We start from the raw sequence: 23,356 nt of genomic DNA on the forward strand, positions 1-23,356 counted from the left end.
TACATAATACTACATACTGATTTGAAATTGATAGTGCTGTGTACAACAATTTTACCAATTTAGTTAGAAGGGGATGGGGAAGGGGTTCTGAGGCCTTACTAAAAGAATTAGTTTTTTTACCTATTGATCTCACCCCTAATGTGTTGATTTATCATACATGTACACACTATTGAACTGTTACTTGGCATATAGTACGAACTACATGTCTTATCAAAAATTACTTTTCTGTGTTTGTGTTTCACTTCTTCTCTGATACCTGTGACCATCACCAAGTTTAATACATGTTACCAGGCTACATGTGAAACCCCCTTTTGTCTCGCAGACTTGTTTGATGATGATCTAGTAAAGGGCTACTTATTGTAGCCAGGACTTCTATAGTACTGACACAGTGCAAAGTTATGAGGAAAATTAGATTATACATCTCCCCTGGAATATCTAGTATCCACATTGAGTTACTGTATACTGCAGGTAAAAATTTGTCAGCAGATCATAATATTACATTTCCTTGGTATTAGAATGTATGAGTCAGTGTCATGATTAAACTGACCAATTATGAATAGGACAAACAAGTGCCTTGAGGAGTGCAAACGTGTACATGTATGGAAAGCCACAGTTGTGTTAAGTCTAAAGAAAACAATATATTGACTATATGATGTAAACATATCTTTATATGATGTAAACAATTCATTATATGATGCAAGTACATCATTATGTGTGACAGTTATTGGCATGGGTTTACAAGTATATTAACTCCATTTATAATATTGTACTTGATAATTAGCTGAATTAATCAATATTAATAGTTCACTCAATCTAAGAGATATCCTAGAACTTTTGGTTACTAAAAGATGAATATTTTGTATGTCCGTGAACAGACAATCATACTTCTCATGGGGTTCCTATCTAAAGAGCTTTATACATGTGAAACAATGGATTTTGGTTAGCAATTTACCAGATACACTTAAAATTACTGAAAATGTAACATGTAAAATTAACTATGCAGTGTGCAGTATTATTCTTTGAGAATCGAGTTTCTTGCCAACAGATGGGGGGGGGGGGTCATTGTGTTTTTTGTATTTGTCAGAAAGGAGGGGGGAGTTGTTGCCTTACATACATATACATACCTTATTTGATGTTATCTCTCGTTGCTCGTATACCAGACCAGCGATCCCGATCGTTACATGCAACTCGTCATGTGACTACGTTATATGACCGTATGTCATGTGACTACGTCATATGACCATGACCCAAAACCTATCCGGAAATGGCGTTATTACGTCATCCAAGGCAGTTTATTGTAGTTTATTATTAATTATTTTTTTTAGCGGTCATATGACGTAGTGACGTAGTGACATGACCTACCGGTACCTTACGAGTTGCATGTAACAATTGGGGTCAATAAATCGATCATTCGTTCAATCGATTGATCAATCAATCAATTACATGCTCGCTAGACCCTGTGCTCAGACCATAGACGAACGGAACCTATTGCAAACAGGAGTAATCAACTGAAGTATGTGTTGTACTCTCAAAAAGGGCAGCTGGACGGGGTTGTTTGAAACTGACGTCAAACGTTACGTTACTGACTCAATATTTATTGATTTGCATGGCGGTTTTCAGCAGATATTATAAATTCATCGGGTAGTTTATCAAAAAAATGTATGCCATATATTGGTGTTGGTCAGTGCGTTTATGTCTCCATATAATACATGTATGTACAGTACATGTATAAGGGGTAACGCCAGTACTTGTGGGCTAGCATGTAAACAATAGGCTCCATGGGCATTTACATTTATATCACAGCAGATGACCATAAGTGTTTTTCATTTCGAATTTTGCACAAAAGAACACAATTATGTTTTATTTTTTTTATTCAAATAAAGAATGAAACAAGCCCAGAAATTTTAAACTTGAGAAAATCTAGTGGTACTGAGGTAATGCTGTTTACAATGTATCACAGTATATATTGCTATATCGAAAACTTTGTTATTTTTGTTATTTCTTTTATTTAATAACACACATAATATGACGTAGTAAATATTAAAAGTACAATAAGATGACAAGAACAAGTTTAAACAAAATGAAAATAAACTATAACAATCTAAGGATACGGCCATAATTGGGGAGAAATTGAGGGGCATGAAAATAAACGGTGTTGAAAGGGGTTTCACAATTTTAAAGCTCAAAGGGGGGGGGAGCTGTGATTTGATTGTATGTGAAATAAGAGATTACTGCAGGGTACCTTGTACGTTTGTCAAAAAATGCGGATTCGCAGCAACTCTGTACACTTCATTTACTTACCATATCGTTAATTACTAGGCATGCGCAGTCAATAGCCAAGAGAATGTGAGTGACTCTTATGTGAGTCCTGCATACATTTATAGGATGGCTGTGTAAATTCAGAACCGCGATGATTCAGACACGTACTGCAATCATATTGTTGTTGTTCTTGCTAATTAAACATGTGTAAATTCAGAACCGCGATGATTCAGACACGTACTGCAAGCATATTGTTGTTGTTCTTGCTAATTAAACATGTCTTTCAGTTAGTAGAATAACATATGTAAATAATCAGACAAACAAATATAATACAGAAAAACTGTTCAAATCTGGTCCACATCATTATGAATATTATTCTAAGAATTCGATCGAGAATACTATAAGTTGGTCCCATTCTTAGTCAGAGAAGGCCGAACTCACTTCATTAATAGTTATATTTAGAGATGTTGAAATATCAACTACTGAAATATCAGCTACTGAACAGAAAATTGCTCTGGAAATCGCCGTTATAGAAATTTGATTGATTGATTGATTGATTGATTGATTGATTGATTGATTGATTGATTGATTGATTGATTGATTGATTGATTGATTGATTGATATCAAATGACCCCTTTCAACACTATTGGTTATGAACTAGTCAATAAACCCTATATATCTAACAAAGCGATATCTCAGAATACTGTAGCAGTGATCATCTAGTATACTTTCAGTGTTCGGTAGAGGCAAAGTTGTTGACTGGCACTACACTCTAAAAATACTCAAATACTAACATTCAAAGTTTGAGTTGATCAGTGTCGAAAGATAGATAGAATACTTGTCTACTGTTTAACGCTTTCTTGCAATAACCTCGTATTGGCAAGAGCGGATAATTCCAGCTTCGCACTTCGGTACAAGCGATGGTGGATTCTGACCAGGTGGTACCGTGAAGATGGTGTTCTGGAACACGTTGACAAACATAAGGAACATCTCATTCTTTGCCAGAGCTTCCGCGACACATACTCTTCTACCAGCTGAGAAAGGTAGGTAACTTTCAGCTTTTGGGATTAGGGCGCCACCTTCAGTCAAGAATCGTTCTTGTTAAAAGAGAAAAGGAGGCGATAAGTGAACGATACAATATAGGATGTTTTCAGTTGTTCTCAGAGAGATATTTATTAGTAAATAAACCAAGGTTTCTTGAAATACGTTTATTGAACAAGCATAGGCTGGACTTGGAGCCTCTCGGTGACTCTCATTTTTACGATGAAAATAAACTGGTTCTTTCAATTTGACATTTGTTGAGGTTCAACGTTATAGTGTAAATTTCAAAATGTCCTATAAACTGAGTAGTGTCGAATTTATGGTCTGCCCCGTTATACATAGTCTCAGTCTACAGTTGCACATAGTACGAAACAGCCTAGTATATACTCAACAACCATAGTGTAGTGTAAAACCAAATAATTACACTATGACAAAAGCGTGTTTGTTTATTTGTGTTTATGTTGGTAGTCTAGAATGAAAAGTTTCAGTGATCTGTTGCACAAGTTAGATCTCACTTGGTTGTCAGACATAATGTTCAGGAAAACAGGAAAAACTGATAATAAGTATGTATGTATGTATGTACGAGCATACAGTGTAGGAAAAAAGAGCAAATTCTTAAACACTGAAAAAATGGAACTTCAAAATGATGGATTAAGTTTTCTCAAAAACGCGTACGTTATTACTTTATATCAAGTGCTAAACATGATGATCAACATCAAATGTATTACAACTAGACATTAACTACTAACCAGGTCTGAATTCCTCTGGTTCCTTCCATTCTTTATCAGTCATATGTAACTTCCAGTGGTTAATCATTATCCATGTACCTCTTGGAAGACAATATCCACCTAAAAGCAAAACATTGATATTGCGTCGTGGTTAGCTTTTGCTCGATGGTCACTTGGCTAGAACTAAGAATCGCGTAACCCTGCTCGTTTCACTGAAGACGGTATTCAAGGAGTTCTGGTCATACTTTGGCTATACATGTAACAAAATATAGTTTTTTGTGTGAATGGAATTCACTAAGTAGGTTAGTATTCTGGAAAACTTTCAAAGCCCCTACACACTCACCACCATCATATTTTGGTATCACATGTCTCCTCCAGCGTGATGCTCCAGTGGTCAAGTTGGAATATTCGATGCTGGATGGTTTGGTATTACTATCTTACAAGCCTGTTTCATGCCTGTTGTCTATGACATCGTATATGATCACAGATGGTGACCGTAGGGAGGGAATGTCACGTGATCATGTTTTGTGAATTTGAATTTGAATATGAATTATTGAGTTACGTAAAACGATGTCATGAAATTGTAAACAAATTTTATTTTGCTATGTCCTGTTTAAGCCTCCCCAACCCCATCTTTCATCTTCATCTGTCAGAAATATGTGATAAAATAGGAATGCTATTGCACTGACCAACAGACGTATCGCATGTAGTGGTGTGCGGAAACCCAAATGGTGCCACCGTACGGATCCTCATGACTTCATGAACAACAGCTTCACAGTATGGTAGTTTAGACCGGTCTGAAAGACTACATCTACTCTCTTGACCAATAGCGTTGTCAATCTCCTCGTGCACCTTGGTTTGTACATCCGGATAATTCACAAGGTAGGCGATACACCAGTCGAGGGAGTTAACCGTGCTATCAAGTCCAGCTGTAAAATCGATAGAAATTCAGTTATGGGAATAACTTTGCATTCACAGATATACATATTTGGTGATATTGGCAGTAGCGAAGACAGCCGCAAGACCGATGATGATGATGATGATGATGATGATGATGATGATGATGATGATGATGTACATTGCCACCAAATTTGATAGGAACTTAATGAACTAATGTAGGTCGCCACAGAAATACACTACATATGCTATCAATAGGTTTCAACAGTACCTTAGCCATGTGTGTGTGTGTGTGTGTGTGTGTGTGTGTTTGTGTCTGTGTGTGTCTGTGTTGTAGTTGTAGTTGTAGTAGCTGTTTTTGTGCTAACTTGTGATGGTGTAAATGTTGTGGACATGTGGTTCTATGATTCGGTGTGGCTCCACTTGTCTGTATCTGTATCAATGTTGCACTTGTTTGCAATCATAAACTACACCAATTTCGTATAATAAACAAAATACCTGATAAAATTCTTTCCCTACCTGCAAATATGTCACCTATGGTCTGTCTGATATGTACATCTGTGATTAATCCAGCATTCTCAGTTCCTTCTGCTTCAATCTGGGCGTGGAGGAGATCATCTATCAGGTCACGATGGTTGTCTAGGGATATTTGTAATAAACTATGGTTAGAAATATCACGAAGTTTCCTTCATGATGATGTGCAACCAAGATGTAAGAACCCACCCCTACCCCTACCCCGCCCCCACCCACCCGTAAAACAAGGAAAAACGAAAACGTTGTCCTTTGTGTAGGTTGTGTACAGGAGGAAGAAATTTTAGAAAGTTTTTGAGGTAGAGAAACAATATGATGACTAGAGTTTTATTTATTGGTGTTTTGGGAAAGAAGGGATACTCCATCGCTTCCGTTTCCTTCACAAACCTAAGGCACTGTTGTTATACTGTGTCTCTATTGAAGACCATTATAACATAAGTACACAGTATGCAATACTAGAATATCTGATAAGCACTAATTCTAGGTTTGACTTAATCATATGTAAATGTGATGACTTAGCATAAACACTGACACTAGGTTTGACTTAATCATACGTAAATGCGATGGCTTAGCATAAACACTGACACTAGGTTTGACTTAATGATACGTAAATGCGATGGCTTAGCATAAACACTGACACTAGGTTTGACTTAATCATATGTAAATGTGATGTCTTAGCATAAGCACTGACACTAGGTTAGCCTTAATCATACGTAAATGTGATGACGGTATAAACACTGACACTAGGTTTGACTTAATCATACGTAAATGTGATGACTTATCATAAACACTAATTCTAGGATTGACTTAATCATACATAAATGTGATGACTTAGCATAAACACTGACACTAGGTTTGACTTAATCATATGTAAATGCGATGGCTTAGCATAAACACTGACACTAGGTTTGACTTAATCATATGTAAATGTGATGACTTAGCATAAACACTAATTCTAGGATTGACTTAATCATACGTAAATGTGATGACTTAGCATAAACACTGACACTAGATTTGACTTAATCATACGTAAATGCGATGGCTTAGCATAAACACTAATTCTAGGTTTGACTTCATCATAAGTAAATGTGATGACTTAGCATAAACACTGACACTAGGTTTGACTTAATCATACGTAAATGCGATGGCTTAGCATAAACACTGACACTAGGTTTGACTTAATCATAAGTAAATGTGATGACTTAGCATAAACACTGACACTAGGTTTGACTTAATCATACGTAAATGTGTTGACTTAGCATAAACAGTGACACTAGGTTTGACTTAATCATACGTAAATGTGATGACTTAGCATAAACACTGACACTAGGTTTGACTTAATCATATGTAAATGTGATGACTTAGCATAAACACTGACACTAGGTTAGCCTTAATCATAAGTAAATGTGATGACTTAGCATAAACAGTGACACTAGGTTTGACTTAATCATACGTAAATGTGATGGCTTAGCATAAACACTGACACTAGGTTTGACTTAATCATACGTAAATGTGATGACTTAGCATAAACACTGACACTAGGTTTGACTTAATCATATGTAAATGTGATGACTTAGCATAAATACTGACACTAGGTTTGACTTAATCATATGTAAATGTGCTGACTTAGCATAAACACTGACACTAGGTTTGACTTAATCATACGTAAATGTGATGACTTAGCATAAAACACTGACACTAGGTTTGACTTCGGGTCAAATTTGTTTCGTAATTTCTGTCCTTGCGGTGACTTTCTTTCTTCAATCTTAATTAATTTTGTACTTACCTTTGAACTGGTCAAATGTTTCTTTGTGTTCATCTATCATCTTCTGTTCGACTGTCAGAAATTTGTTGACTAATTTTCTGAAGTCCCGTTCACCGTTGGTCAGTGGAATGTATCGAGCCAGTGGGAAAATATCAACCAAAAGACCACTACCAGAAAAGATGTCTATGAATTCTCTGACTAATTCCATCATTGTTTTCATTTCAGGATCATCCTTTGTATACCTTGTCACAGATATTAGAATAAGTATGAAAAAAATGAATAGTTGAGAGAAATACTGTAATGCAGACGATTAGGGAAGCTAATGTGTAAAATAGTTGGTATTCATTGTATACACACTATCACATTTCCGTTTTACAACCGTTGTTAAAAAAAAGCATTTGATGTGGCCTGACTCTTTTTGGCGCCGTTAAATAAAAAAATAGCGCCAATGGCATTGTAGCACAACTGTATTTGGCTGTTGCTATGGACATGGTCTTGTTGCTAGGGATATTTCAAACAGTTTTGGAATCTTTATTACCTTGCCTACCCTTCCCACTTTTCATCTTTGTAATACAAACCATCATTTAGCTGTTGCTATGGGCGTGGTCCTGTTTGTAGGCATATTTGCATACATTTTTTTAATCTTGTTTTAATTGATTGTTTTTTTTATTTATTTTTTTTATTTATTAATCTTTCATATACAGACACCATTTCAGTGCATTGGCACTGTCCCCCCCCCCCCCATGGAACCTGTTGTAAGATTATGTACACAAAAAACAAACAAAACAAACAAACAAAATGGGACAAACCTGAACAAAAAGTTAAAGATGCACAGTGCACTTTAAAAGATATCCAGAAGGTTGGTTGGTTGATTGATTAATTGATTGATTGATTGATTGATTGATTGATTGATTGATTGATTGTTACTGTTCGATTTCTTATACGTTTGTTCTCTCTCCTGTCATACAATTCCTTGTCTAAGTCAATATTTTAGCATAGTAGAGAGGCCGAGGGCTATGAAGTTTGGTACGGTCTAACTTTCCCAAATGACTTATTCTACAGCTCGGCCGCCACCGTCTTGTACGTGAACTTACTCTGCCTTTGATGGTTTCTTTCTCAAAAGCCAATTAACAAATTCATCTTCAACATTTAACTATTTTTCTCGTAGCATGTGTGAAATTTCGATATTGCAACCAGTCTGGAAATACTTACCTAGTTCCAAAACACAGATTACATATGACATTTGCCACCATTAAAAAGAGTATTGGTTTCGGATCAAGGGGTTCTCCAATATCAACAGCTTTCGTCAGCTGTGGAAGGGAATCTTCGTGTATAGTTCTTTCTAGACCTTCTCCACTAGCATAGTTTCTGTATGTAATGTGAAAATTAGAAAGACATATAACGGCAACATATAGGATAATTTAGACGAATTGTCAGCATGGCAATATGTTGGACCAGGTGTTGTACTTGTCTTGAGTTTGAAATGTTTGACCTTAGCTTGGTAATATTTCGAGTGGCTATAGGTCGATGTATTTCCGATGTCGTCTTTCGAGGTCGTATTAACAATTTGTCTTTAGACTTGCCTTATTGTCACGTCCGCAATGTGCATGGTTTGCCAGGGTGCTGTATATGTAAGTTTCAAATTGTTTTATTATGTTTTAGCCTGTCAATTTCAAGAAAACGCTTTAATTTTATCTTTCGACTTGCCTTATTGCTTGGTGAACCAATTTTCTGTGATATTTCCATGCCGGTGTGAACTCTCCTGAAACTATATCTCTCCTGCCTTCTGTTAAAATGTCCACTGAGAAAGAAATATTAATAAACAATTATTCACCAATAGATTTCGTTCAACCAAGAAAAATACGAGTGAACCAAATGGCCTTGTCTTTACGAATCGCAAGACGAGTAGTGACAAATCCTTTGGTAAAGAGCATTTTCCAGCTGAATGAAATAATATTGGGAATAACATAATTAATATACCTCCCCAAGCACAACTTATGAAAAACCGGGATAAAAAATGACGATTTAGAATATTTTGACTCATATTTCTTTCGAGCACCGCAAAAATAGTGAGGTAGACACGAATTGTCGTGACGTAGCACGACCGTTTTATTACATGTAATCCATGTTTTCAGGTGAGTAGTATTTTTTTTTACCATGGGAGTATTTTTTTTTAATTTAGTTTTTAGTTTTCCCTGGGAGTAGTTTTAACTTCATGGGGGTATTTTTTTTACCATGGTAGGGTGTGTTTTTTTTTACCATGGGAGTAGTTTTTATTCGAATGACCAGGTTTGAAGGTGAGAGATTTTCTAATGGTTTACATGACACGTGATCTAAGCGAGGCTACTTACTTGAATAAATACAAGGTCGTCCAGCAAAGTCGTTCTGTTTAGTAACGAGAGCCTCTCTGACTAGTTTCATGTTATTCAACACTACACAGTGACTGAGTCCAATATTCAGTGTATAAATATCTCCGTACTGTTCTGACAACTTGGTCAAATTGATGTGAGGATCTTTTGCCATCACTAAATAAAAACACAATAAAAATGATTGACATGTCATCCTGTCTCTAGGTATCACAAAAATAATAAAAAACATGTATGTATGTATGTATGTATGTATGTATGTATGTATGTCTATGTATATGTTTGCATGTATGTATGTATGTATGTATGTATGTATGTATGTATGTATGTATGTATGTGTGTGTGTATGTATGTATGTATGTATGTATGTATGTATGTATGTATGTATGTAATGTGTGTGTGTGTGTGTGTGTGTGTGTGTGTGTGTGTGTGGATGCATGTATTTTGTTTCAATGTACAAAACTAATTGTTTGTGTGCTGTTACTGATTGAAGTCGATGTTTTTAACTACCATGATTTGCTTCCCGTCTGTCTATAACTCCTACTGGGTAAGAATTTCTGTGTGAAACGAATAAGGGTATGCACGTATATGTTTGTAATGTATGCACAGCACGTATGTACAAGTACGTACGAATAGTGTGGGCACGTCTTGTACAACTGTGCTTGTGCATCAAATTGTGTTTTATGTACATATTTCCCCAAAGGAAATTTTGGTTGAAACAAAATAATGACTTGAGTTTACTACATGTACAAAATGACCAATCATATTGTTTGTAAAGCATGTCATAGTGTTATATAAATGTACACCTACGCATTGCACTGCCGATAACTGGCAATCCTATTGGTCCTGGTGGGAAACCAGCGGGTTTCATCATTCCATATACCGTATGTATTACCAACGTACCAATCAGAATCAACAGGAGATAGGTAGGGCTTGATAGGACACTGTAGAGACATTCAACGACGGTAGACAGCATATTTGCTGCAGAGAATACAGTAATACATGTATAAGGTTAGAATCGTAGTCTCACCGACACAATCTATGCCGCAACATACATGCATATGGACATGTACATCGTTCTCTACTGCTATTTAGGTCAAACATAAAGTACAGCTTTGTATCACTGCTCTTAAGTGAAGTATTTGCAGTGGCAGTTCGAGTGACATTCTATCAGAAGGTTGTGGCCTTTGACTGGTGATATTAAAAGGGTTGCATTTTGTAGAATAGCCAGTCGTCATATAAAGTGAACAGATCATTAGCTTTATGAAAAGCACGGCAAATCATCGATATCATTGAAAATTGCGTGGCACTCCCTATGTAAAGAGCCGGGAACAGAGAAACGAGTTGAATTACAGGCCGTATCATGAAAAAGAGGCTAAAGGGTTGATCTGATGTTTAGTTGTAATGAACGACATGTCTAGTGTCTTAGTATACATACGACATAACCACAGTGCATGCATTGTTCATAGTACTTCGTGTATTTTGCAAAATAATTTTACGGCAGCATAGTATGTTGTCATGGTAACGGAAGGGTATTATTCCAAGGACTACATCAACATTGAATGCTATACATGTATAATATTAGCTTGTTGCCAGTGCGCGTTGTATTGTTTGTTGCCAAGGTGATGTGCCTTAAGCTTGTATACATACCTTCAATGTTGTTAGTTGACTGTTGCTGGAGTGAGTCCTACCAACACACAAGGCGTTCAAACGTCGATACAGTTTTGTGTTATTTAGTCTACCGAGCACAGCTGTTCGAACCCACGTACTACCCAGTTTACAACAGGGCAGCCATAATGACGTCACAGTGTTGATTAATATGCGAACGTGGGTCAAAGGGTTTATCATCCAATATTACTTTCACTCTGTCTCGCTGAGTCTCTGTATTGCTCCCCCACCCACGACAAACGTTTCGCTAAATTCTGTCTGTCTGTCTGTCTGTCTGTCTGTCTGTCTGTCTGTGTGTCTGCCTCTCTCTCTCACACTTTTAATTTCGTCTGCCACTGCGCTTAGTTCAACATTTACATTTGCAATGAAATTGTATTGGTTTATCTTCAGTTCACTCAGTGCAAAGTAGAATACGGCGACCCATCTTGCTGGTAAACATTCAATATAATAAGTGAATCAGAACAGATCCAACAAAGGCATAATTTAAGTTAATAAATACAGAAATATAATACTATGAACACTACATACAGCAACATATATTATCAAATACATAAAGCAAAAGATGAAGATAAAGTTACATTTCAGATACTGCCGATACTTCCAAATTGACGTGCGTAATATTGTCAGTTTCCATGCCTACAAATGTCTTCATAAAACCTAAAAGAATGTGTATTCGCTTTTATTCGGAAGGGAAAATCCCCACAAGATAAAAAAACAACAAAAAAACGTGACGCTATCATTTGTATGTTGCTTCTGTTAATAATTATCAATTTCGGACTTGTGCATTTCTGAAGTTGGCGCCATTTTACGCAGGCACTTTATCCTGTGTTTTCAGTCTGTTTTACTTGTACTTTTTACTAGCAAACCAACTGACAGTGGTTTGCCGAGTCGTTTGACAATAACACTCCCTTTCATTTGATATTTGATAAACATTAGCTATAAAAATTTATGCTGCAGAGAACAACTGCGATGTGAAATTCCTTTCAAGAAGTATTCCAAAGTAATTATGATCGGAGAAATGATAGCTTTATTTGAAATAAAAAATTCGTTAGCCCACCTTATCATTGAAAGATCTTGAAGTCTACTCAAACGTTTAGTGATAGTATATAATTCGGTTTTGTAGTCAATGACATTATCTTTTGGAAGATATCCAACAGGTGTGGTGTGGCTTATGCAGTCTTATGAAAGTTGGTTGCCTTAGGGAGTCTAATGGAGTAGTTTAGAAGGAAATCAGAGCAAATAAAGGTATACAACGAATGATTGCATGTATCATGCAAAACGTAGGAGATCAATCAATAATCTCTAATTAATCTTTTCGTCACTTTGTTTTGTTGCATACACAGAGTCAAAACACACATGTAAACTTGTATTGAAGGGTTCAGAAATCAAGCCGCAGTACGAACTTATTAATTTATGACGAAGAAGGGTGTGGCGTCATAATCCATATCAATATTTCAATATTTATATCTGCACGTTGGCAATAACTTTTTTCAAATTTCTATTAACTAAATTTGCCAACTTGTTGGTAACACTTCTATTTTAACTCTCGGGAAGGTATATATGCAGTACGTCATTTAGAGCATAGACCCTACACGAGAGAGGGCGCACTATTAACCCGTCTATTGTTGCCAACCGAAATAAACACAGCATCGCACACTTCATTGAGAGAATGCCAAGTAAATGAGGTAGGTCAAAGGTTAATCAAACCCACCGCCAGAAGGAGTATAAGGCTTCAGCAATGCTTTAGTGAGTTACTTTACACTGAATGCTTTAATGCCACAACACAATATAAGGCAAATTCAATTATGAATTCGTTCACCAGTTGCCAAGGAAGCAATTCTCGAAGGGACGGGAACTATAGGTGCTAGTTCATCATAATGTATGTACAATAAAGTGGCGATGTTTCCGACCAAATTCATTTGACGATCAATTTTACATGTTTCTAAATTTTGATGGCTTTTCTTGCCTCGGTACCCTTTCCTACTTCGATGAAGTGATGACGTAATTAAATGTCACCAAACGTTATATGGTTTCTGATGGTGTTTTTTTTCAGTATGTACACTCTGGTAATGAGAGCCAAACTACACTGTGTATCCATCAACCAAAGAAATTATTGTAGATAAGCTTTTTAGATTAAATACAGCTATATTTTGCACTATATTTCTAAGTTTGATTAGTTTTAGTATGACGAAAATGAAATATGGAATTCAAGATAACTGCATCAACTTAAATTACTAGATATAAATTTGTTCATTGTTGAAATGGAAAATATTGCTTAAGGCCATCGAGGAATACTTCATTCAGTTCCATCCGTCAGTGATGATAGAAGTCTTTAAAATACAAGAATCACATCAACTTCATTATTTAGTTACAAAGACTGAGTGACATTTAGGACTGTCCCAATTTTAAAAAAGAATCTCTGATAAAAGATGGCTTCTGACATAAAATTGTTATTCAAATAACAATTACCAAGCACTGATTTCCCTTGTCGAAAACTACATACGATACGTTAGTACAATCGAAATGAGTTCCACGCACGTGTGAGGAAATTTACAAAATCGTTACGATGGTACAAATAAAGTGTTGTGTATATTTCACATGACTTTAATATCATAGACTAAATGACATTTCATGAAATAGGGACTACCATTAGAGTACATTTTCCCCTCGACATTAAGTTCTTGTGAATGTAGATATTTCTTCTAAATGTGTCTATAGACAGCGAGGCTATTACTGGCAATGTACGAGGTGTTATATTATCACTTAAATGGATAAAAGAATGAAAAATTATATTATCATTTGGAATGAGACAAAATGATAAGATGCGTAATTAGACTGTAGTATAGAGGATAACATGGCGTGCACTTTTAATGGGTTTTCACCAAATACGGATACTGGACAAACTCACCGGATGTAATATTGTCGAGATGACACCAACAACAATGAGATTGAAAAGATGGTAGTCGTAAATGGTACTTCCGTCCTAAGAAAATTTTATGACGATATGAAAATACAATGAATTAACTTTATAGAGTAATCATCAATTGGTCTGCTGATGAATTGATTGATTAATTGAATGAATGACAGACAGACAGACAGACAGACAGACAGACAGACAGACAGACTGATTGACAGACTGTTCGTTTAAAGCATCGACCGAATTGAATATCTGTCTGCTGACCTACTGGTTAATTGGTAAATTTATTGATTGATTTACCGCTTGATGATTTGGTTTGTGTTTGCAACAATTCATTGACGAATAGAGATCAAATAACAACACAATGACAACTATTGTACAAGCACAATGATTTATGACTATGAATGACTGCATTGTTGGCTGACTGGCCTGTCCATTAGCTCATCAGTAATTCATTTATTTTTGTTGTTTACTGTTTGGTCGATAGATTGGCTTAGCTTTGGATATTAAAATGTATAGCAAATTGGTAAATGAAAGTTGGATTAAATAATTCTTTTTCAACGGGGAGTTCCCAGTTCATGTTTTATTTTTACTTTATTTTTGAATTGTTCGATATGAAAATATCAAATTACTGAGCCACTCATCAATAATCGCATGCATTCTTACGCTTTTAAAAAACATTGTATGAATATTCACATTGATAGTATAGGGCAGATTTGTGATGTAATCCCCAATTTCAAATTCTTATTACCATGACAACCTTCTAAGAGAAAACACACTTTGCAATCTCATTGTGACGCATGCGACGCGTTGAAGCAATGCCTACACATGCGCACACTAGTCAGAGAATTAACCGGTTCTTGCGGAGGATTCACTTGATTTATTAGAACACAGTAAACACCGCCTGGTGCAAGTCTGGTGTATTGATGCTGATTTTGATACATGGGGAAACGAGTTGGACTCTAGCCATCATTTACGAACATGACGAGGGCAAACATCGCTGTGTGAATTTCCTGAAGGTAATGATAATTTACAATTGTTGTTTTAATTGTGAGCCTTTACTTGACTAATTGACTGAAATTTGGAGAGCACTACTGCGTTCGGCTAAATCCTAGCTTACTCTTCGTATGTAGCATCAATCGTGGTAATAACCTCCCACCGGATCAGGTCATATGTCTTTGTATTCAAGCGAGCTTTCTATATAATAGTGAAATAACAAAAGCGGCGATAAAAAAATGAAAAAGGCTGGAAATAATTTGATTTATCAAAGACATGTTTACTAACGCTTGGTGAAAAAAACCGTATCGACTCAAAATACGATCGTTTTAGCGAGACTGAATTACAGTTTGCGTTTTAAACAGTCCCAGAAGTATCTTATATAACTGGATGTCGCCTTGTTAATTTACTCGTCATCTAATGGTGTAGTAAAAGATACACTAAACAGTGTACTCATATTATATAAACTGTCCTCTCAGTAACATAGTCGAAAACTATACAATATTACAGTAACAACACCATTTTAAAGGGGAAATTCTACTTTTTTTCACAAGCAACGAGTTGGAAATGAAGAGAACGAAACAGACAGCTAATCAAAATGACTGTTATCATACTTTTGTCCATGCTCAGTATACATACATACATACATACATACATACATACATACATACATACATACATACATGTTTGTACAAAGACTTGCGCGGTAAAGATTGACATCGAAAGTTTGTACTTTACCAATAATATCCACCCATAATCATGTTATGATAGGTTTTCAGGCTATCACTGTTATCTTTATTCAATCCCGCTATTAGGCAGAGTATAAGACATCTAAGTTAATTCGACTGTCAAGTCACGTACGTATCGCCAGCAATTTACACACTCAGCGACTGTGATTTTAGTTGTTATTAACACGATAGAACGCATATAAATGCAAGTCATGGATTAATTAGATTGTTAAAATACTGATCGTGGGAGATGTTTGACCATCTGATTTCTCAAATACTAAATCCATTGTAATTCTTTATCTTAGAATTAATCCGGCGCCGCTGAGTAAATTGAAAAACGTGAGCTGAGAAACAGAATCTCTAGTTAGGCCTATTCCTAAGATAGGTATGATGACTATTTTAGAAAAAAAAATACAACGATTTGTAGAATGGAATATCATTTCAAGATACCATATCTCCCAAATAAAGAAATATAATTTATGGGTATAGCCTCAGACCACTGTACTGAGTAGTGGTCTGAGGTATAGTTGACTAAAATTGCCAGATAACATATTACCGTACATTTGTTTTTATGTAAACTTGAATGGAAGAACTCTTCATGTTTTGGTTGGTATTCGGTGTTTTATCACATTTACAGTGTACTACGAGGCGAAAATACTAAAGGCACTTGATTACTTTTTTTGAAATAAAGAATAAACTTCTGAAAGTGAATCTAAGCAGAATATGAATCGTCAACACGTGTTATCATCCTGACACAAATCAAGTTTAGCAACGACAGCCAGACTTGGAGACTAAATATGTGTTTTTAACATCATCAACGAAACAAGTATTGTTACCAGTGTATAGAGTCCATTCCTTAAGGGTTGGCTAGGGCAAATTACTCTCAAGAGCTTAGTAATTCAAATTCGTAATCTCGATATTAATCCGATGGTTCCTGTGTAAATTGACAAACGTGACTAGAGAAACCAATTGAGTCACTATGAAAATTTGCATATGAATATATATGATAGGATATGCAAGTAATTTGGGGTTTTGTAGTATTATCTACAATCACAAACGCTTGTGTTAAAAAATATTCAAATCTGACCTAAGAGTTCTGTATTTTTATTTAATTGGATAGTTGTCATAATTTGATGAAATTGTTCGAGTAAACAGTAGACATGCATGTCGTTTTGAATTGAAATGTGTGTGACTATACCAGACGGTTTTATCGGCACGAACTCTCATCAAATTCACCTACTTCGTATCTTGATTTATATTCACTGAAATGCAATTTCTCTACATAATTACATTGGGGAATTTAACGTTCTCTAGTTTACATCTGTGTCCATACTTCTCAGCTTCACCATGTGACAGTCGTATATTCTCTGCAATTTTGCATTACATTTAAATCCTAAGTTCATTCTCAGTGGAAAAGGCAAATCACATGTACCGGCAAATCTCCACTCTAACATTAAGACTTGATGATCTTACCTTACAATACCCACGGGGCAAGATACAAATATATGTACTGGGATCATGTTGTCCTTTAAATTTGTGGATGTATCTTATCAAAGTTATTACACGCAAAAAAACAGGATGCTATTGTAATTGCTATTCATTGCGGTTCTTATTATGTTCGATGGTCTGGATGAAATACATAAATTCGTAAAAAGGCTCTTTCTTTCAATTTTAGTGACTGCTTATTTTTCTCAACAAGCTTAATTTCAAATATACTGACTACTAGCTGAAGTGAACAGAAAATAGTTACTCGACGGTAGCATTCGTCGTATTAAACAAGAATTGTTTGGCTATCAGGTGGAAAATGTGAGCTAACATGGTATAAATATGTGTTGAGCTGCCACTTGAATTTTTATATGAAGTTAACTAGTAACATTTCCTAACGCATTTGACTTACATTTTTATTCTAACTGTGTCAATTTTGCAACTGCCGTACATTTTTGATCATGTGTCTCCCTTATTGCTCATTACATGTATTAAAATGGGAAAGGGTGGTAGATTTTATAGCATTCTCCTTAGACGTGATTTAACATCCGGGGCCATTACTTAAGTAGTAGTCATCAAAGTAAACCGCGTACACACCTAGTACTCATGTTGTTTTCTACTGTGATGTTTGTAGATGAGTGCGTGAATGCTAAGAGATGTATTTTTTTAATAAACGAAGGCATGACTCGATGCATTATCTTCTTCTAAGAGAACATTTCTTGCAAAACAAAATAACCCTGTTCTCATTATTCTTTTTTTCTTTCTTTGAAAGTACGGTATTTAAACACTACTTTTATGATAATTATTGCTTGATTAAAATCAGGCTACTCAAAATGAAACTACAATCTGTCATAAACCCGCTCTCTATCAATCAAATCACGTAATATTAGTGTTTTCATTTCAAAGCTGTTACAGTAGCACTAAGCTGCCGGGTGAATATTTAATGAAAAAAATGTCGATTTCACTTGTTCTTGCCCTCATTCCTTTACGTATGCTTTCATGTACGTCTTATTATACAAGTCGCGTTTATGCTAGCGTCGTGTCTGTTTGTTTATGCATGTCTCAGTGCATGTGTGGTGGGTTGGATAAGTTTGCTGATATGCATCAACTGTCAATATAGTTTCAAGGTTCAAGCATGACTACTCATTACAGCATGTTATTACATGGAATAGGTCACCCTTAAAGACTCAAAGTACAGTGACCTGAACGTATATAGTAGCATTTATAACAGAGTTAACTGAAAACATTCTACCAACTAACAATTCCGCACTACTTGTCAGGATTTAGAGGGAAAAGTTTGGAGTATTTACAGTCAATGTTTTTCTTTGATAAACACAGTTGGTGTCTACTATGTCTTCGATCACTTTTTCGCATGAATACACTAATTCAGGATAGACAGCTGACAAGCATTCCAGTGTGATTTTCGAAAAAGAAAAGTATGAAGATTTCACGATTATTATCAAGTTGTCTAACTTGCACAGCGCTAGAACATCATTATCCATTTACCCATTGTCTGGAGCTGCAAAGGTACTAAAAACTAATTGCTTTGAAACCAGCTGCAGCCTGTGCAATAAAATCCTGATCGCAATAGGACATCACAATCCACCTCCGAGACAAGAGCGGAGGATTTTCTCGCACGTATGGAGATGAAATACCCATTCTACATATCTTGTATTGAAGCTGAAAAGTGTTTTGATATTTGAGTGCACATAGAATATTGTACACATGGGAGTCAAGGAGGTTCATTCTAAGTCGAAGCACTGAAAAGAACTGTTATTCTCCACTGTGTATTGAAATGAAGCATGTTCTTTTCTTAATACTATGGTAACGAGGCGAAATTCGACAGTTTTGCCTTCAACAAGCAGCAGGACATTTCAATAACCCAAACTATATACATGTCCTGACATCAATGATAGAATACAAAGTCACCTGAATATTCATAAACCAGAAGAAAGGAATTGTTGTTATATTTAAAGCCCCAGCTGTAACGTTTTACTGTAAAGGTTTTATCCTTGCAATCAGTTGAATTGCCTATCTACTAATCTTGTACACTCCACTGATGCCTGTATGTAAACAGTAAAAATAAATCCTTCATTTAATTGTTGTCAAAAAATTGTTGTTCTACCAGGATTTGATTACAAGACGATAACACATGATTCAACAACATAAATAAAGAAGTCAAATAAATAAGATTAAAATGTATGAGAAAGATATTTCTAGTCATAGATTAGGCGTAAAAAAATTATGTAGTACCGATTATATTCAATTTTAAAATAGGTGGGTTAAGTTTTGTTTTTTTATTTCATTATATTTTTTTCATTTGTTCCAAATGGTCTCTGTGTTGTTTATTTCTTCCTATCAGATCTACAGCCATTACAGATTGGAAGAATAGCTTTATATTGTCTTTTTAAGTTGATGCCAGTTTACGCACCCACTATTTCCGGTGAGACCATGATGTTCGCGATTTTATTATTATTTTTCTCGAAACGTTTAAGGTCGGCGTGAAAAACTAGGTGGGGTCGGGTGACCAGAACTAAAGAACTTTCTTTATGAGTCCTTATGGGGTTTACACTATCGCTCATTATTCACAGAAGTGAATTGAATACGCTAATATATATATATATATATATATATATATATATATATATATATATATATATATATATATATATATATATATATATATATATATATATATATATATATGGAATATTTCAACAAATTTAAAGGCATGCTCAGTTTATGATGAAACTAACTCTTAACTTCTGCTTGCTTCTGTACAAAGTGTTGCAGAGAAAAACGATAAATTTAATAAATATACACATTTCGTGTCGAATGAACAATTCCTTGCATTAGGGACCTAAGCTTTTAAATGGCGAATACCTTGGGGCTGAAATCGATTTAATTCAATAGAATAGAACGACTTGATAACATACATGTATCATAGCTTGAGATGGTAGTCGGGGAAACGTTTGCTCCAATTATTGTCTGTGCCAAGGAGAGTTTGAAGAAAACAGTTAAGTTCCTTGTTGAATAAACGAGCATTTAACGAAGAAAATTTGAGGGATTCTGTAGACTTCTAAGTATTACTATATACAGCCAACTCATCCAATATATTGACTATATAATCAAAGTCACCTTGCAGAATGTAATGTATAATCGCCCTGCTGTGGCCTAGCAGTTAAATATTCTAATGGTACTAACATGTTTTTTCTGCCAAAGAAGGTTAATAGGTTCGTCTATAATGAATCATATTTTTTACAAATTAAATGTACTCTAGTCATGTTTGCATTTTGTAAAGTTATATTTAAAAATGTCACGATTTTCCACAAAACACGAATCAGACCTATTAGATAAAAAACCAATACATTTTCCAAACAAAGAAAAATGGCAGGGTTAACCTAATATGTACGTTGCTGTTTTCGTTATAGGAGATATGTTATTGATTAAAGTCACTTTACATTTACATATAATACACTTCTTTTTTATATTTACATGATTATCACATGATCTTGGAAGACGAATCATCATAATAAACATTGTAGCAGTGACGTCAAAACTTAAAAAAGGGTGGTGATGATGATGATGATGATGATGATGATGATGATGATGATGATGATGATGATGATAACGGTGGTATTAAATTGATGACGTAATGATGATTATGTCTCTTCTTTCAGAATTCACATTTGAAATATGTTTAACTCAGTTTTAATGGTGTACTGGTATTGTGAAATTTATGCATGCAGACAAATCGTCGTTTCTTCAGTGGCGTGGACAGGACTCGTAGATAAATAGTCATCCATAAAAGTAAATAAGCTCTCAGAGAGCATACACCATAGAGAAATGAAGTGTGGTATTCTTAGAATGATTTGGTTGCCAGGCATTAAGAACAGAAAGAGCCTATGCTTTAACTACTTGTTTCCAATATTTACTTCATTCTTCAATTCCAATAAAACATATGGTGCACCGGGTGTATACTGTTTTCGAAAAAAATATCAACCTTGCCACCACTTAACTAGTCCACGAGTAATTATAAAACTGTTTCTCTGACATACTGTACAATATGATCCTGCTTTGAAGTCGTCCTTATTCGCAAACACTGAATAGTGTAAGTTGAGATACATATTTTATATCAGATATTATACGGGGTCATCACGTATGGTACATTTTATGGCAATAGGAATATCACTTCCTGAATCATATTTCATATAAATGATTTACTGTGAACGTTTTAAATGGCCTCCGGTAGGCTATTGTTGTGTAGTATGCCTAGTTGCATCTATACCCTTGGGAAACACCATACCCATTTTTCTCGTTTGGCTAATATACTGAATATGAAACACTTTCTAAATTATTCCTGGCTGGTTATCGAATCTGACATTTCTGGATCTATCTACCTGTCAACATATTTACTTCTAGCAATATGGTTGAATCAACTCAAAGGAGTCGATGAGACGAATGCCCTAACTGTTCTACGTATTGTATTAAAGTGTCGATAACACATCACTAGAATCATTCGCAAATCACTTTGGGAAACCCCTTTCTTTCAAAATCGTGACTGCCTCATGGTTTACTCTCTGTGTTGTATTCCCAAGTGTCACAAAATAACTATGTTATTGGTTACTTTTAACATAATATTGAAGAGTAACGTATTGTTAAAACATTGACTGAATAACGCAAATCTTATTCCAGCTCTGCTTACCATTATGATATATACTTTGCAATGATGTTGCTCTCTAGTGCTTGATTGTTGATACCTCGTTTATGTCACATAACCATAGCAACAATGTAATAAGTGGGAATATTATGCTATAGATTGAGAATGGTGAAATGAAGTGTACACTATAATCTGATTGCTTAAAAACAGAACAAATGAGAGTTTAATCACATTAAACATACATTCACATTTAATTAAGTTGAATGTGATATCACTTTGGCATCAAAGGAATGTCAATCATACCGTAATTAGGTAGGGTCAATACATTAGATCAAGGTATTGGAATCAAAGTGGCCTCTTTCTAGCCTTACTCTCTAGCGTGATATACTTTGAGTTTTCATTTTTTTATTATATTGCTTGATTGATTTATGGCTTAACGTGCATGTTACCATGGTTATTGGATTCTGTATTCCGAAGACTGCCAAAGGGGATGTGTCATGTAATACAACATACATTGCGATCACTAATTTAAGAACTGTATACCTGTATGTAACCTAACCGAACTGAACCATGGCGTTCACTCTGAACAAGATGTTTTCGAAATAGGAGTGTATAATTTTACAACTTCCATGTTTTGTATATGTAGCGTGATTGTATTCCTTAAAGTGGCCATATGAGGATTGGGTCTTTATTTTAGGTTTTTAATTTATAAAACAATTTTATCATGGCCTACTTCCTACTTGAAAAAAACAATGTAAAACAACATAGACCAAGTCTGTGTCTGTAACTCAATACATTGCAAAATGTTAAAATATGTGTAAAATAGTTTGTCATTATCAGTGCAATAACAGACATTTTACACATTCATTAATTAATCTTTTGTAATGTATTGAGTTAGAAACAAGAACTTTGCATACGTTGTTTCACACTGATAGGGAGCCATGACAAAATTGTTTTATAAATTAAAAATATAAAAATAAATACCTAATCCTCATCCGTATGTTCACTTTAACACAAGAACGTGATAAAAACAATTTGTCATATCTAACATTATATGTTCATGTATTTTAAGCATTGCTAATTTTATAGATTGTGACAGCACTGGACAACTAACGCAGACAAAACAAATTACACAAATTCAATTGTCATTTCAAATGGATTTCGAAGAATAATGCGTGTGACATAATATTTGACGGTCAACATGCTTCATAGTGTAATTTGATGGTCAGTATATTCAGTACAGGATGATTTGTGGTCAGTATACACAGTATAGGATGATTTGGTGGTTAGTATACACAGTATAGGATGATTTGGT

General features: G+C 35.1%; 2 protein-coding genes across 2 annotated transcripts in view; both read right to left on the reverse strand.

The window, feature by feature from the left end:
• LOC144434878 (steroid 17-alpha-hydroxylase/17,20 lyase-like) overlaps positions 1–23,356 on the reverse strand; it is a 112,868-nt gene that overhangs the window by 25,827 nt on the left and 63,685 nt on the right. The gene's annotated exons all lie outside the window — the stretch shown is intronic.
• Positions 1,937–11,379, reverse strand: LOC144435568 (steroid 17-alpha-hydroxylase/17,20 lyase-like). Its single transcript, XM_078124154.1, has 10 exons — positions 11,238–11,379; positions 10,398–10,568; positions 9,573–9,746; positions 8,929–9,022; positions 8,434–8,589; positions 7,243–7,463; positions 5,445–5,564; positions 4,718–4,957; positions 4,050–4,148; positions 1,937–3,356 (listed from the first exon to the last, which is right to left on the reverse strand). Exons 2-10 carry the CDS (start codon positions 10,561–10,563, stop codon positions 3,109–3,111), a joined length of 1,518 nt encoding a protein of 505 aa, XP_077980280.1. The 5' UTR covers positions 10,564–10,568; positions 11,238–11,379; the 3' UTR covers positions 1,937–3,108.

Source organism: Glandiceps talaboti, chromosome 5 (genome assembly GCF_964340395.1).
Source record: "Glandiceps talaboti chromosome 5, keGlaTala1.1, whole genome shotgun sequence".
Classification (NCBI taxonomy): Eukaryota; Metazoa; Hemichordata; class Enteropneusta; family Spengelidae; genus Glandiceps; species Glandiceps talaboti.